Source organism: Haemaphysalis longicornis, unplaced genomic scaffold (assembly GCF_048455015.1).
Source record: "Haemaphysalis longicornis isolate Haplotype H1 unplaced genomic scaffold, Haemaphysalis longicornis Haplotype H1 scaffold_2, whole genome shotgun sequence".
Taxonomy (NCBI): Eukaryota; Metazoa; Arthropoda; class Arachnida; order Ixodida; family Ixodidae; genus Haemaphysalis; species Haemaphysalis longicornis.
This window is the reverse complement of record NW_027526295.1, coordinates 267,000,823-267,014,352: the sequence shown is the minus strand read 5'-3', so window position 1 is coordinate 267,014,352 and position 13,530 is coordinate 267,000,823. Positions and strand designations below refer to the sequence as shown.

The 13,530-nt window shown below is 43.5% G+C and overlaps 1 protein-coding gene across 6 annotated transcripts in view; it reads right to left on the bottom strand.

Annotated features, from left to right (window-relative positions):
- Positions 1–237: 237 nt before the first annotated feature.
- Positions 238–13,530, bottom strand: part of LOC144170669 (transmembrane ascorbate-dependent reductase CYB561) — a 52,875-nt gene continuing 39,582 nt past the window's right edge. For all 6 annotated transcript variants that reach the window (XM_077700604.1, XM_077700605.1, XM_077700602.1 and 3 more), the window contains exon 5: positions 238–5,323. In XM_077700604.1, the coding sequence (XP_077556730.1) occupies positions 5,146–5,323 (178 nt within the window). In that variant the 3' untranslated portion in view covers positions 238–5,145. The remainder of the gene's footprint in view (positions 5,324–13,530) is intronic.

The following is a 13,530-nucleotide window of genomic DNA, read 5'->3' as shown; positions in this document are numbered from 1 at the left end:
TCGGGGTGCAAGAAAATTATGCCGTCAGTAACCATTTTTCCCCACTGAAACTTACGGGAGCGGTTGAGATCCTTCACTCTCAGTCTGTTTTGGAGCAGTTTGACGAAATTTTTTCAATTTTCCAGCTTTTGGAGCAGCCTGGCTCAGGAAAACAAATTTGTTATCAAAACTGCGCAATATGTGCAGCTGTGTCAATCCTGGAAGCCCTACCAACCCCACTGGGACTACTGAGGCATGCAAGTTTGCCTTTCATGTTTTATTGTTGCACACAACACAAGAACAAGCGTGGAAAGACAGCAGTACCAGACAAGCGGCTCTGTCAACGCGCTCGACCAGCAACAGTGGAAGCAACACCAGCAGCACACACTGCATAGACATCTTACAATAATGCTCCACAACAACAACAAACATCACGGGCTGTGTTACGTTATCTCCTTCTGAGGACTTGTCCACAGCACAGCAGCTCCTGACGAGCAAGCACAACTTGCTCAAGCACGAAAGTCAAATGCTGATTCTTGCATTTACTCAAGCCAAGTTGTGGGGCACCAAACGGAACACCACAAATGTGCCCTGACAGGTTTGCAGAGGTACAGTAAGGGCAATAATAAGGATTTCCACACAAGTCCTTCAAACTTTGTAACCAGTACTGAATATTTAAAGTTCCGGACAATTGCACTCCTGAAACTGCGCAAAATGTCAGTACAACTTTTTGCTTTACGGTGCAATGCTACACCCCTGGTAGTTTAGCTGATGAACCAGCAAACAAAAATTTGTTCATCAAAAACATACAGTTTTTGAAAAAAGGCGACAGCATTACCAATGCACCTGACGAAAGTGCGTTGATTGCGATGCGTCAATTTTGTAAAAAGTAAAATACTAGCAACTGGCAACAACAAAAAATCTCACAACACCAAAGAGCATGTGAAACCTCTGCACATATTAAACAATTCGAATGACTTCCAAAGAAGCAAATACTCAGCAGATAATCATATTTCATAACTGATGCACAAAGCCACTATGTTACGTGAGGGCTGGTGGCTTTGCCAATTCAATGCAATATAATTAGCTTGCCAGGAGAAATCTAAGCTTTTCTTTCCCTGCTTTCAGTTAACTATACCGAATGAAAACAATGCATGAACAATGTAAACGAAGGTGAAGTACAACAAAGAAAACTTTTGCTAATCCATTACATGAATTAGGTAGCGCAAGTATTCTTTCTTTGGTTTCCTAGATATGCTCGTCTTGCTGATGCATTGCCCATTGACACAAATAAAGTTCTTAAAGTCATCATGTTCCAGACTAATAACGAAAACCAGCTATGTAATACTTCAGAAGGTTTTCTAAACACTAAACATTTGTTCGGCATGAAAATTATTCTTGCAAGACCTTCCCACATACCACCACTGCTCTCGATCAAATATGATATGTCATTGGATTATGTAATTGGACGGGACAAATAAACTGGTTCAAAAAAACTTAACTGGTTCAGAAGTATGCCGTCAAACCTGCTCTCTACTAGGATCCGTTTGTTGACAGCTAGTGTTCATATGTGCTCTGCTTATATGCAGATCCAATCTACTTATCCATGAAGAAATCTTTCTGTCACACTGCTTTGCAGTCTGAGAGATATGTAAAGGCAAGAGGCAACAGCAAAATGCGTTGTAGGAGCATCCAAAGGAGCCGAGTGAAAACTGATATCTTCCATTTAACACCAGTATAAAAATATTGGCACAGCTTGCACCAGTGGTGCGAGGCGGGAGAAACAGTGGAGCTGGGCGTGGACTTAGCTTCTTCCGGTTTTGCAAATCTTCAGCATGATAGTCAGGGTTGGATTGTAACCATTTCGTACTCTCTAGCAGTGACTTGAAGGCATTTGCGCTGCGCTTTTTTGTCGGGAGTTACACACTTCGGCCAATCCGTGTTTTGCAGAGGTCTAAACAATGTGCTCGGCGCGGAGTCCCGAGGCCCTGTGCGTCGGCGCAGTGACATCATAGCTAGGCGAGGCTTGGTTCCGTCTATGCAGCTGTGCAAAGGCCGTGCCAGGCGTCTCGTGCCAGAGTTTTTTTTCTAGTTCTTTCTTTTCTTTTTTTTTTTTGCTAACGCCACCAGACCCAGCTCAAGATTACACAGCCTCGCTGTTAAAATAGAGCAAAAGTGTTCAGCAACTCGGGGTCCATATCAATTAAAGGCACCAACAAGAAATAGCAGCTGCTCGCTCAACAAGCAAGACGCAAATACGTGCAGTGGATGTCACACCAGAACACGTGAAGAATTTGTGTCTCTTACCAATGGTTGTGTCCATTTACATCCGGGAATAAAAATGATGACAAGCACAAAAATATTTGGGCCCACTCAAATTCAACAATCCCTAAAGAAATGCTGTCTGTACCACCATTGCCCAAGAAACACAAACATATCTTGGTCCAAATTTTCAGTACCCTTTCATACTTATCTTCTTGTGTTGCAGCAGTGAAGAAGTGATTCATGTGCCAGTCATGATCACTACATGGTCTTAATTAAGTACCACCCTTAAATAAGTTGTGTACACGCAGAGAGACCTTGTGAAATATAGATCTGTGTTACGTCAAGAAACAACAACATTCACCACAACTAGGCTAAGTTCTTTGGCAACACCGCACAACATACTCAACAGTTTTACTGCACGTCACAGCAAGTTAGTACAAACACTTCGTTTTCTTAGCAATAAACCATCCACAATATGCATTAATGTTATCACAAAGTACCGCAACATTTCCACAACACTGAAACACGATGGTTGCATGGCAGCATTCACATGTTCAAAAAGCAAGCGAACACATGAAATCTCATTGTCAATTTAAGGTGAAGTTGCACGCCTTCAGCAAAAATATGGAAAGAAAGATGAATGCCTTGAACAAAAATACTACAAGGACGGGTAAATCTCTTTTTTCCTGCAAATGAATCCGAAAACAGAAAAAAAAAAAAAAAAAAAAACGAAAAACATTTGAGATAGTTGCACAACAGTTTTACATCTTACATCACAACGAACTCAACTTGAACGTAGGATGCTTCAGCCACACAACTGAAGGCTATAAGCTCATGTGTGCAGCTTACAAAACCATAGTAAACAAAAACCAACGTTTCAGCATATGTCAGCACGAATGGACTGTCCCTAATACTTATCATCATCATAAGTCCATTGACATCCACTGCAATGACCAAAGCAGCCATAAATTCTACTAGGACCCTGATGAAGTGTTTTACATCCAACATTACCAATCTGGCCATGTCAGTGAGAACACACGACTCAGATTTATCCCTGGTATGTGGCTTTAGGAAAAGATGAAAACTGACGACAAAGAAAAAGGTTACAAGCTAAAACAAGGTCAGTTGTGTTTTTTTTTATCCTCACTGCATGGTTGTTCCCTAACGAAAATTGTGCGAACTTCCAAGGGCACCACACTGTTTACATTGTTATCTTTCTTGAAGTTGCCTAAACAGTTGGATTTGATAAAGAACACGCAGAAATAAAATAAAGTGTGTGCTCTCGGCCTAACCCAGCCTCCAACACAAGGTGGGTTACACTGCAATACCAGCTTAAAGCAATCAAGCTAGTGCATAATTAAACTCATTAAAACTTTTTTCACAAAAGATAAAATGCGCCGAAAAGAAAAGGGCCACACTTTCCACGGCACGCAAAACAAGATTTCTCAGCCTCAAATCCCCCTCGACAAGTATCCCTCAGCAGTACTAACACATATTGCGAGTTAAAATAAGAACAAGCCCATGCGGTTCTCGTCCTATGTCAGTGACAAAAGGTAATTTTTGGCCGTAACCTTAAAGAAAGCAAACATATTTGTTTGACCGGTAGCTGCCTAAAATGCACAGCAATCACTGGGTAATGACTCGCCACTGAAGTGCACTATTCACAGCAAGTGGTAAGTTTGCTCCTTCAACCATCAATTTGGGCGCAATGTGCTGGACGAGAGCGCTTCACAAAAACGTGTCCAGCTCAGGTAACCAGCTCCGTTCAAAAATCCCTCGCCAGTTTTTACCATCGAAGAAAAAAAGAAAAATCAGTGTGAAACTCATCCCTGCACAAGCGGCTTATACACCTGCACTTTCACCCTATAAACAACTCTATTACGGTCATATGGGCTCACATCCGAACACGGCAGAATGCACTGTAATTATGCTACCCTGAGCACCGGAAATAACCACAGACTCAGCTAATTTGTAAATATAAAACCTAGTTCTTAACTTTTTTGTTGTTGTTTATTTAAACATAACTAAACTTGCATTTTTTTTTCTCGGATAAAGAAGAGTAAAATACCCAATCAAAAGCCTTCCCTTTCTTGTGTGTGACCAACGGTCAAATAAAGTAACCTGTGGCATGTGCCGTAAGGAGCCCATTTTAAGCAAAGTGACTTGGCAATGTTTCGGGGAAACTAACTTCACAAAATTACTGGGGCCAAATTTTTCAGTTTGTCGCATGGCATAGGTCTTGCATGGAATGATACACCCATTGTTCTCAATTTCTTGCATGGCACGGCTACTCTGTAAGCACGGCTTACAGAACAGCCGTGCAAAACCTACCTTGATCAAATGGGTATTCACGGAATCAAAAATTTTGATTAAGCTTTGAGCCCCATAGAAGCATTGTCGTACTCATCACTCATTACTCATACATTTCGATCTGAAAGCAAACTTGAGAAAAGCAGCTGAAAGAGAACGAAAAAAAAAAAAAAGAACACACTAGGAACTTTGAGATGCGACCGCTAGTGAAAAGAACACACCAACTGGTCAATAGGTCATAGTGAAAAATGTGCTAGTTCAACATCAACCCAAAATAAATGAGAAGGGGAAGCTTTCCCTAGACCTTGTTTCAACCCAATAAATTTAAAAATGATTAAGACTGCCTCCAAGATAAAATCTTCAGTGACATCGTAGAAACTCAAGAAAACAGAAGAATGTAAAATATTTTCTTCGGATTTCCAAAACCCTAATGCAAGCCGTACACCCTTGAGATTGTTCTTTCTTCCCCCATTGCACTTGGTTACCCCCGGCAGCATTAGAGGACATCGCCTCGATCACATGAGGCCAACGAAAAAGCGCTACTACCACTACACTGCAAGGACTAGGAGTAGCTTAGCGTCGGCATCATCATCAATCCGTGGGGGTGTGCGCTCGGAGGGGCAGGGCAGCTTCCTCGGGCAGGGGTGTCCGGCGGTAGGCTGTCCGGGTGGCCAGGAACACCACCATGGTGGCAAAGCACACCAGGCACACGCCAATCATGTTGCCCAGCACGGCTTCCCCAGGCAGCAGTTGATACTTTCCCGGTGTTCTGCACGAGGCAAAAGGGACAAAATGAAGGACCACAAGCCTCCCCTCCAAGCATCGATTGAAAGGGCCGTGTACACACGTGGTGCCCAAATACATCGAGGCAGCAAAAGCCCAAGTCCTGGTCTTTTTACATTATTCAGATTAAGCACTTCGCCAGCTGAAAGGGAGCATCTTGTGTTTTTTCTATCAAGTTGAATATGACCCCCTAAAGCATGCATGCAGGACCATGAACACACACGAAAGTGATAGTTTCAGCAAACAGACTTCATTGGCAACCTTCCAGATCGCAAAGACCATCTCCAGTAACAGAGAAGACTTGGTCTAAGCCTCTATATGGGGGTAAAAAAATGCAACAGCAAAAAGGGAACAAATGTCATGTTCACTCTACATGTTACTAGAAAAACTTAGTATTTTGAGTGGCCGACCCCATCATCAAACTCTGGCCAAATTCTTGGACAGCTGTATTTCCATGCCAATAAATCATATCACATTAAATGTTAATAAATGTGGGTCACCTGCTGTGTGGTAGGTTTTTAAGCGTTGCATTAATTAAGCGAAGTGCAAGAGTCAAGGAAACTTTTTTTTTTCTACAGCACTGATGTGCACTGAAATGTCCTGCCTTTCACAAGGCAGCTTTAGTTTGCTATTTGCATCTCTCTCTCTCTCTCTCTCTCTCTCTCTCTCTCTCTCTCTCTCTCTCTCTCTCTCTCTCTCTCTCTCTCTCTCTCTCTCTCTCTCTCAAAAAAAAAAAAAAAATGCGAGCGCAGAAAGCAGCCCGTTTGATCGCTGCTGTGAACGAGTGCTGAGAGAGTTCTTCAGGCCCAGGGCACTCGTGACTGTGACGGGACGATTCAGCACAACACAGTAGTGGCACAAGCACGTGGCATTACGGCCACCTATAAAATCGTATCACAAAGAGAAGCTCTTCCGTAAACTACCAATACCCCCCATACGGCGGCTTTTCCATCAATGATCGATGCTCCCACAAGAGCCGTATCTTCGTAGTGCGCGCAGTAGATGTCAAAAAAGAAAAGCTTTTGTATAAGCACGCGGAATAACCATGCACTGTGGATTGAGTGGCAAAACTTTATTCCCAATCATGAGAACACATTCACTGCCTAATGACAACTATCGAAGCTACCGGCAGCAGCCACTGCAGCGCGATGTCAAAACAAACAACATGGCGGCTGACAGAAGTGGCCGCTCGCGATTTCGTTTGATTCGTGAGTACGTTATTTGCATTCAAGAAGCGTTTTGTTCGTAGATAATAAACAAAATGAGTATTACTGAATCCCTTGAATCAATGCACGGCGCTAACGTAGGCACAATCATATCACGTTCAGTACAGTTCCGAATGCGCTGGTGGAAGGTTAGCCGCTCTAGGTACAGTGGACAAACGGCACAGATCGGGAACGCCAACTTTCAAAGTCGGCATCACCTTTATTTGCGCCAGAATGTATGCAATGGTAAACGCTATGCTTCGACTGTAATCATAGAAACGAGGGTGTTACACTTTCCCCATCTCGTAGCACCCCTGATTTCTCAGTTCTCTTGCGTTACAAGCGGCACAACGTTTAATTTCAATTCTAAGCAGACCCTCCAACATTGGATATTAAAATTTGAAAAAAAAAGGGTCGACCTAGAATCGTGTAAATACGGTAACTCCAGTACATTACCTATGTCCCCGACTACAGCCTAACCCTAATTAAAAAGAGTGGCAGACATCAATACCGTACCCCGGCACATGCTCAATTAAAATTTTGTAAAAGAAATCGAGGGGCATCCATTTATGCAACAAAAGAAGACATGGGCCTGAAGTTGCATGTAAAACTGAAATTTGTCGCAAACAATTTTTTAGCTAAAACTTATTTACACCGTGCCCCAATAAGTCTCAGTTTGTTTCAAGTCACAATTGTTGAGACCCTTTGACAACATTGTTGGGTCCCTGTGTACATTATACATGTATCTTTTTCGGTCTAAATAAATAGACTTCAACTTCAACATTATGTTTGCAACTTCATGCCAGATGGGGATTTCAAAACAACTTGTTTTCACTCAAAGCAATGTTTGCACTTCCCTATCATTGCACCAGGGCACAGCGGCAATCTTGACCACCAGAGCCACACTTGGTGAGCATTCAAGTGAGTGAATTGCTGGGCTAGTTGGTTCATAATGTTCAGAAAAGGGGAAGTGCCTCCTCCTCTTGTCCAGCGTTCTGCTCGCTGGTTTCCCCTTTTCTGAACATTGGTGAGCATTGCACCCCTGCGCCCACTTTTAAGTGCCAAGCCCTTTAGGGGCTCTCTTTGTCGTCATAACTCGTTTGCTGTTACGCTGCTCGATGTCAAGCAACTGCCGCAAACAGGCGGCGCAGCGAGATAACTGACCCAAAGGTTTCAAAACACAAACACAAAGGTTTCGAAAAACAAGCGGTTTATATAGGTGGTATCCATTGAAAAGTTTAGCCGACAATTTCTTAACTTGGCAACACTGGAAACGGCCACGGACATGGCCGATGCCCTACGGACATGACACAGCTTGTGCCACTGCGCCCGCACGCTGAAAGAAAAAAAAAAAAAAACTCTGGCGTGCATTGTCTGCTCCGTTTCAACCCGATTCGCAACAGCGGTGTCAACAGAAATGTTATTAATCGCATTCACATTGGCTGTGGAACATTGCTTTGTGTTTGGTGGGGTAGGGTTTGGAACGTCACATGGACAAGTACCGCCATCCTATGGAGCCTGACGTAACCAGTAACGGCGCACCCACATGGTTGCCTGCCTGCGTGCCTCGCCAGTGAATACAAGCTATAGTTATACAAAGTGCAGTATTGGGCGAGTTGGTTATCCATCATTACTAAACAGCGCAACAAAAAACACGGACTATAGCTGAGGTACACAGGACGTCCTGTGTACCTCAGCTATAGTCCGTGTTTTTTGTTGCGCTGTTTAGTAATGAACTATAGTTATAACCGTTCGAAACTCGTGAACAGCGGGCACTTGTCATACATCCCTCCGTTATTTAGCACAAAGAAAACTGCAGGTACATTGGAGGCAAAATATACGTAATTAGCCGGCAGCTCCCACATTCATTCAATTAGGAACACTCGTTGGGTTGGTTTTTATGATTATGAAAAAAAGTGGCAGTGCAAGAAAAAAAGCGCGTGCTCCAAACTGCGCAGTAAGGCGCCGGCACGCGCGGGATGAAAAGCAAGCACAAAAAGAACAGAACTCCCAGAGGTGCTGTTCCAGGCAGGGAGCAAGAGAGCAACTGCACAGGCGGGAAATTTGAAATGTGTTGGACAAACACCTTCATTCAATTCATCAGAAGAGGAGTGAAACTGGGCGGCGAAGAGCGTGATGGGTGTTAGCAGTGAGCGGATAATGGCGCCACAGCCCATTATGGCAAATCACTGCTCTGCACTTCCAACAGTTTACACGTTAAGTAGAACGGCTTTAATTTTTTTCACTCCCACGGCACATGGCATTCGTGCCATATGCAATGTGACACTGTCACCGTCATTTTTATGCTGTGCGGCGCGTGAAGTGTTTTTCAGACACGTTGTTCAACCGCAAGATGAGGGCTCGGGCATACAAGATGAAAGCATAAAATAATCTCCACAGCAGAAAGCGGGGATTCTCAAAGCTGCCACTTCGGGGGCAAAGAAGAAGTAAGTTGAGAATGACTTCATCACGGGACCGTGCTCTTGCAATTCATGCCAGCAAAGAGGTGATTACAGTAAAGCGTCGTTACAAGGTACACTCAAGGAACCCAAGAAACATGTCTCTTGTAACCATTGTCTCTTGTACGCAATGTTGCTAACATGCCAAACATGGGAAAATCAACCAAACTGTCTTCATTCAAATGTCTTTTATAACAAAGTGTCTCTTGTAACAGTGTCTCTTGTATCGAGGTTCTACTGTAATGACATTGGTACTTGTTGCATAAGAAAGAGTAGCACAAGGCTCCCCTGCAGCCAAAGCACTGAAAGGACTTTGCAAATGGCCCACCCAGGTGGAATCTGCAAATCAACCAGTGAGTATAGCACTCTTACAGAACAAAGCTAGAAACTTCACAGGAATCCCTATTTTAGACAGCTTTGGGAGTGCCTTAGCATATTATGCGATGATAAGTCATAGTCAGCTGACTTGTGTGCTGCAGAACGCTGAGCCTTTGGAGTGCAGCAACCGGCACATTTTCAATGCTGATGAAACTGCGTTGTTTATTCAGATGTTGCTGCATTTAAAGAGGTTGTGAAGATAAAATACAACTTTCTTTAATTTGATATATCTGTCCTTCTTTACACTGCTCACCTCCATTTCCACCACGGAAGATGTTTTTTTAGCCCAAAAAATGAAGTACTGCAACACTTTCAAATTCCGCGCTACACTGACATGTTATGGGCAGGAGTGGTGTCATAGACTTCACCCCAAATACATTCCAAGTAGTCGATGGTAAGCGCTGCAGGTCCCTTTAACCCTTTCACTATCGGGTGTTTCTGGCCATGATGACGCACCCCCAGTGTAGGCTTGGTTTCCGAAATATGAGAGAAGGAACATAATGATTTATTTGACTCTAATAGCTTCCGGAATGTAACGCGTCGAAAGGAAAGAGCATGGGTGAGAAATCGTCTCTCTTCAAGTTATTTTCACTTTGCCGTGCACGCTTCCGGGACGAAGACCCCACCGTTTCAACATCAGAATCTGACGCTGTAGAACTCGCACCCCTCCCTCGGACGAAAAACTCTCAGAATGTGAATCCGAGCTCGGCCCGTATTCGGATTGGAATCAGAAAGAAATCAGAAATCAGAAAAGGTTTATTGTGCAAAATTCAGATGACATGTGCAAGATATACAGAAAGAGGTCCCATAGTCAGAGACTGTAAGGGGACCTCTTGTACAATGTAGAAGTGAAAAAAAAATTGTAATGTATATAGCAGAGAGACAGAACTACAGTAAAATGCAATTGAGACAAATAAAGTAGGAATATACACTTGTAATCTCACAGAAACAATTGAAAACCAAGAATAACACGCTTATTACATAAACAAGTGATTACAGAACGCCACTCACAATGATCAAGAAACAATTAAGAAACAGAAAACAGGCTAGTTTGTTGACATGATATGATTTTTTAACTTCGATTTAAGTACATTCAGGGAGCGGGATGCTTTAATGTCAGAAGGAAAACTATTCCAAAAAGAAATTCCAGAAAAATAAACGGTTTGCTTGCCGTAATTAGTGCGAACTTTTGGCAAGATAAAGTTATTGTTTAAGGCAAACCTTGTGACATTCCTATTTGAAGGAAGCACATTTAAGTGCGGAAGTTGATTGTTTACAATTCTATACATATAAAAACCAAGGTTATATTTAACTAGTTCGGTTACAGTTAATATATTGTTTTCGTGAAGCAATGACGTAGCGTTAGTGAGAAATGGGCTTGACGTGGCAATTCTTATCGCTTGGTTTTGAATTGTCTGAACTGAAGTAAGATGAGTGGTGTAAGTGAATCGAAGAACCATTGCTCCTGCCCACAGTCCAATGCCCCGTGCGGTCAGCCATACGAAAGTAACTGTGCGCATGTAGGGAGCACTTTCAGCAGCCCACACAATGCACAGAAATTAGTGAGCAAAAGCTGCGATTGAGTCACATTTCGGTCTATTGGAGAGGTAACGGCATGCTGGGCTAACCAGGCGCACCGTAGCACACGCGGGAACAGCATAAAAAAATGTAGAAGCCCGTCACGGATGGCACAACAACCCTTGCACCCTAATCGCATGCGTGCTGCATGGTCACTCAGCCCGACAGAGTACAGCGCGCGGAGCGACCAAGCCCCCCAGCAACGAAAATTAATGGCTCGATGAATATGGCCTTCATCATGATTAGCTATTGCTACAGCCCTTAATTTATAACAAAGGCAATCTGAGTTGCCCCTACATGCCAGATCGAAAATCATGAATGACATTTTTTGTGAAACATTGCATTTTCGGGTTTATAACCCATCCCTATATATGGCCGCACCCATTAGTTGGGCCCACCCCTTTCACCCAAAAAATCTCGCATGTGGCTCGCCCCATTGATTGCGTAATGCAAACATCCAATCTTCATAGAAATGTTACCACTCAATTGCATCGTGTTTACTTAGCAACCCCCTACCAGTAGTTATCAAACTTAATTGCTTTTGTTACCCGCAAGTAAATAGTAAATTAAGTGGAGGAGGGGCAAGGGCATGGGGAAGGAAGCCCAAGCCCTTCACCGCTGTACACAGAGGCACATCTGCCGAGCTGATTACCTGCAGATAGCTGCCAAGTTTACAGACGCACCCCTCTCACTTATGTCAGGAGCAGCATCGGGCATATCTCATCCCCTTTGGCCCACACTATGACCTGACCTTGCAAAGGCAAGCACGCTCGTGATAAAGACAGTATGGTGTGTGTTCCCCATTTCTGCTTTTGACACTAAGCCAGCTAGAACAAAGCGGGCGAAAGAATGCAGTGACGGTTGGCGACAATGCAAGCAACCCAGAACCACCTGTGTTGCGGCGAAGCTGCCTTTCGGGGCAAAGCTCATGTATTTTACGGACCCCAACTTTATTCTCAAGATTTTTCTATTACTGGTGCATATTATGCCTGCGAAATTGAGGAAGTTCCAGCTGTAGGACGAGTGATTGAGAATGTAGGGAAAAAGATTTCCCTCATTACTGCATGCTTCAACACACAATCACGGCTCTAAGACACTAAAATACAGTCCCTGCCCCCAACAATACATCAACAGTCACACCACTTGATAAGGAAGCGACAATGTACATATAAAAAGCAGGTAATCAGCTGCTTTGTGTTGAATATAAGGCATTAAAACGAGACAAATGCTGGTATTTTGTACGAATGAAATCGAAAGGTGTGGCACAGACGATTAGTGTGTTTGGCTCCCAAGTATTAAATTGTCTTTAATATGGCTTACTTGTACCCAGTCGTGTAACAGTGGGAGTGGGCTGACAGTCATCTTTTCTAGAAAAGATGTCAAACAACTGAAACCTTAAAAAGGCCCGGAAAACACTTTTTTAAAAATCACAAAAGTACATGGTTGTTTCACAGCACATCAGGCAACCCTGGTCCACCAGAATTTGCGTCTCAGATGTACCGGGTGCGCGAGGTATTTGAGAACGCTTTTACTTATCGCCATACACACCAGCTGCCTCATCATATATATTTAGGCGTACGGCTTCTTGTTCGTCTACCCCTTACCATTCATACTGCGCAGTTTGTTCAAAGATGGAAGTGTACGAGTTGAAGCAGGAAATAAAACGCCATGTAGTCCTCTCCTGGCCGCACACCCCAGCGACTTTGAAATTGCCACCTTTCTGAGCGTAGCGAAGTCCTTCTAAAAGACCATTGGCCTTTCAGCAAGACTCGGCTCCTGTCCGCAATGCATGCATCCCCCAATAGTGGCATGGCTGAAATTTCTGCGACCCCGTCACCCCCAACTTGTGGCCTCCTAGTTGTCCAGATTTAAATCCACTTGACTACTATGTCTGGGGCATCGTTGAGGGAGAGGCCAACAAAGGCCCGCATAATTCAAAAGGCTCGTTGAAGGCCGCCATTTCTCACTCAATGGCTAACATTTCTAAGTAGCACCTGACTTGTGCATGCAGCCGTTTGCGAAACCGAATCGAATTGCTTATTGCGGCCGAAGGCGGATTAATTGAGTAGTTATGGACATAAACCATAGGAGAAGTACTTTGCAAAGTTTGGTGAAAATATGTCTGATTTTGCTGGAGATATTCTGTTGTGCCTCACGGAAGCGTTCTGTTTTAAAATACCTCGCGCACCCGGTATGTCTTTCACTTGTATAACCAATTGCAGGCAAGGTCCCCATACAAGGAAAGAACAGCACCTTAGGATGAGCACAGGGATGGGCTTTGCAATGGACATTGCAGAATGGTCATTCTTTTTCCACCAAGCTGACACAAAAAGCACATCGTTGAATTAAAGTTTATAAAGACAAGGCATGCCGTGTTTTCCTAAGTACAGTGCTGATGGGACAGAGTTAAAAAGGTAAACAAAAGATTGCATTGTTTGCAATGCAAACAGCTCAACCTAGCGTGCACCGCATCTCTGTGCCAGATGGTGAAGTTGGTGATGATGTATAAAGGTTTCCCTTTAAAACGAGATGTGATGGCACATGTCATCTGCTCTGCATGTGCTAATTAAACT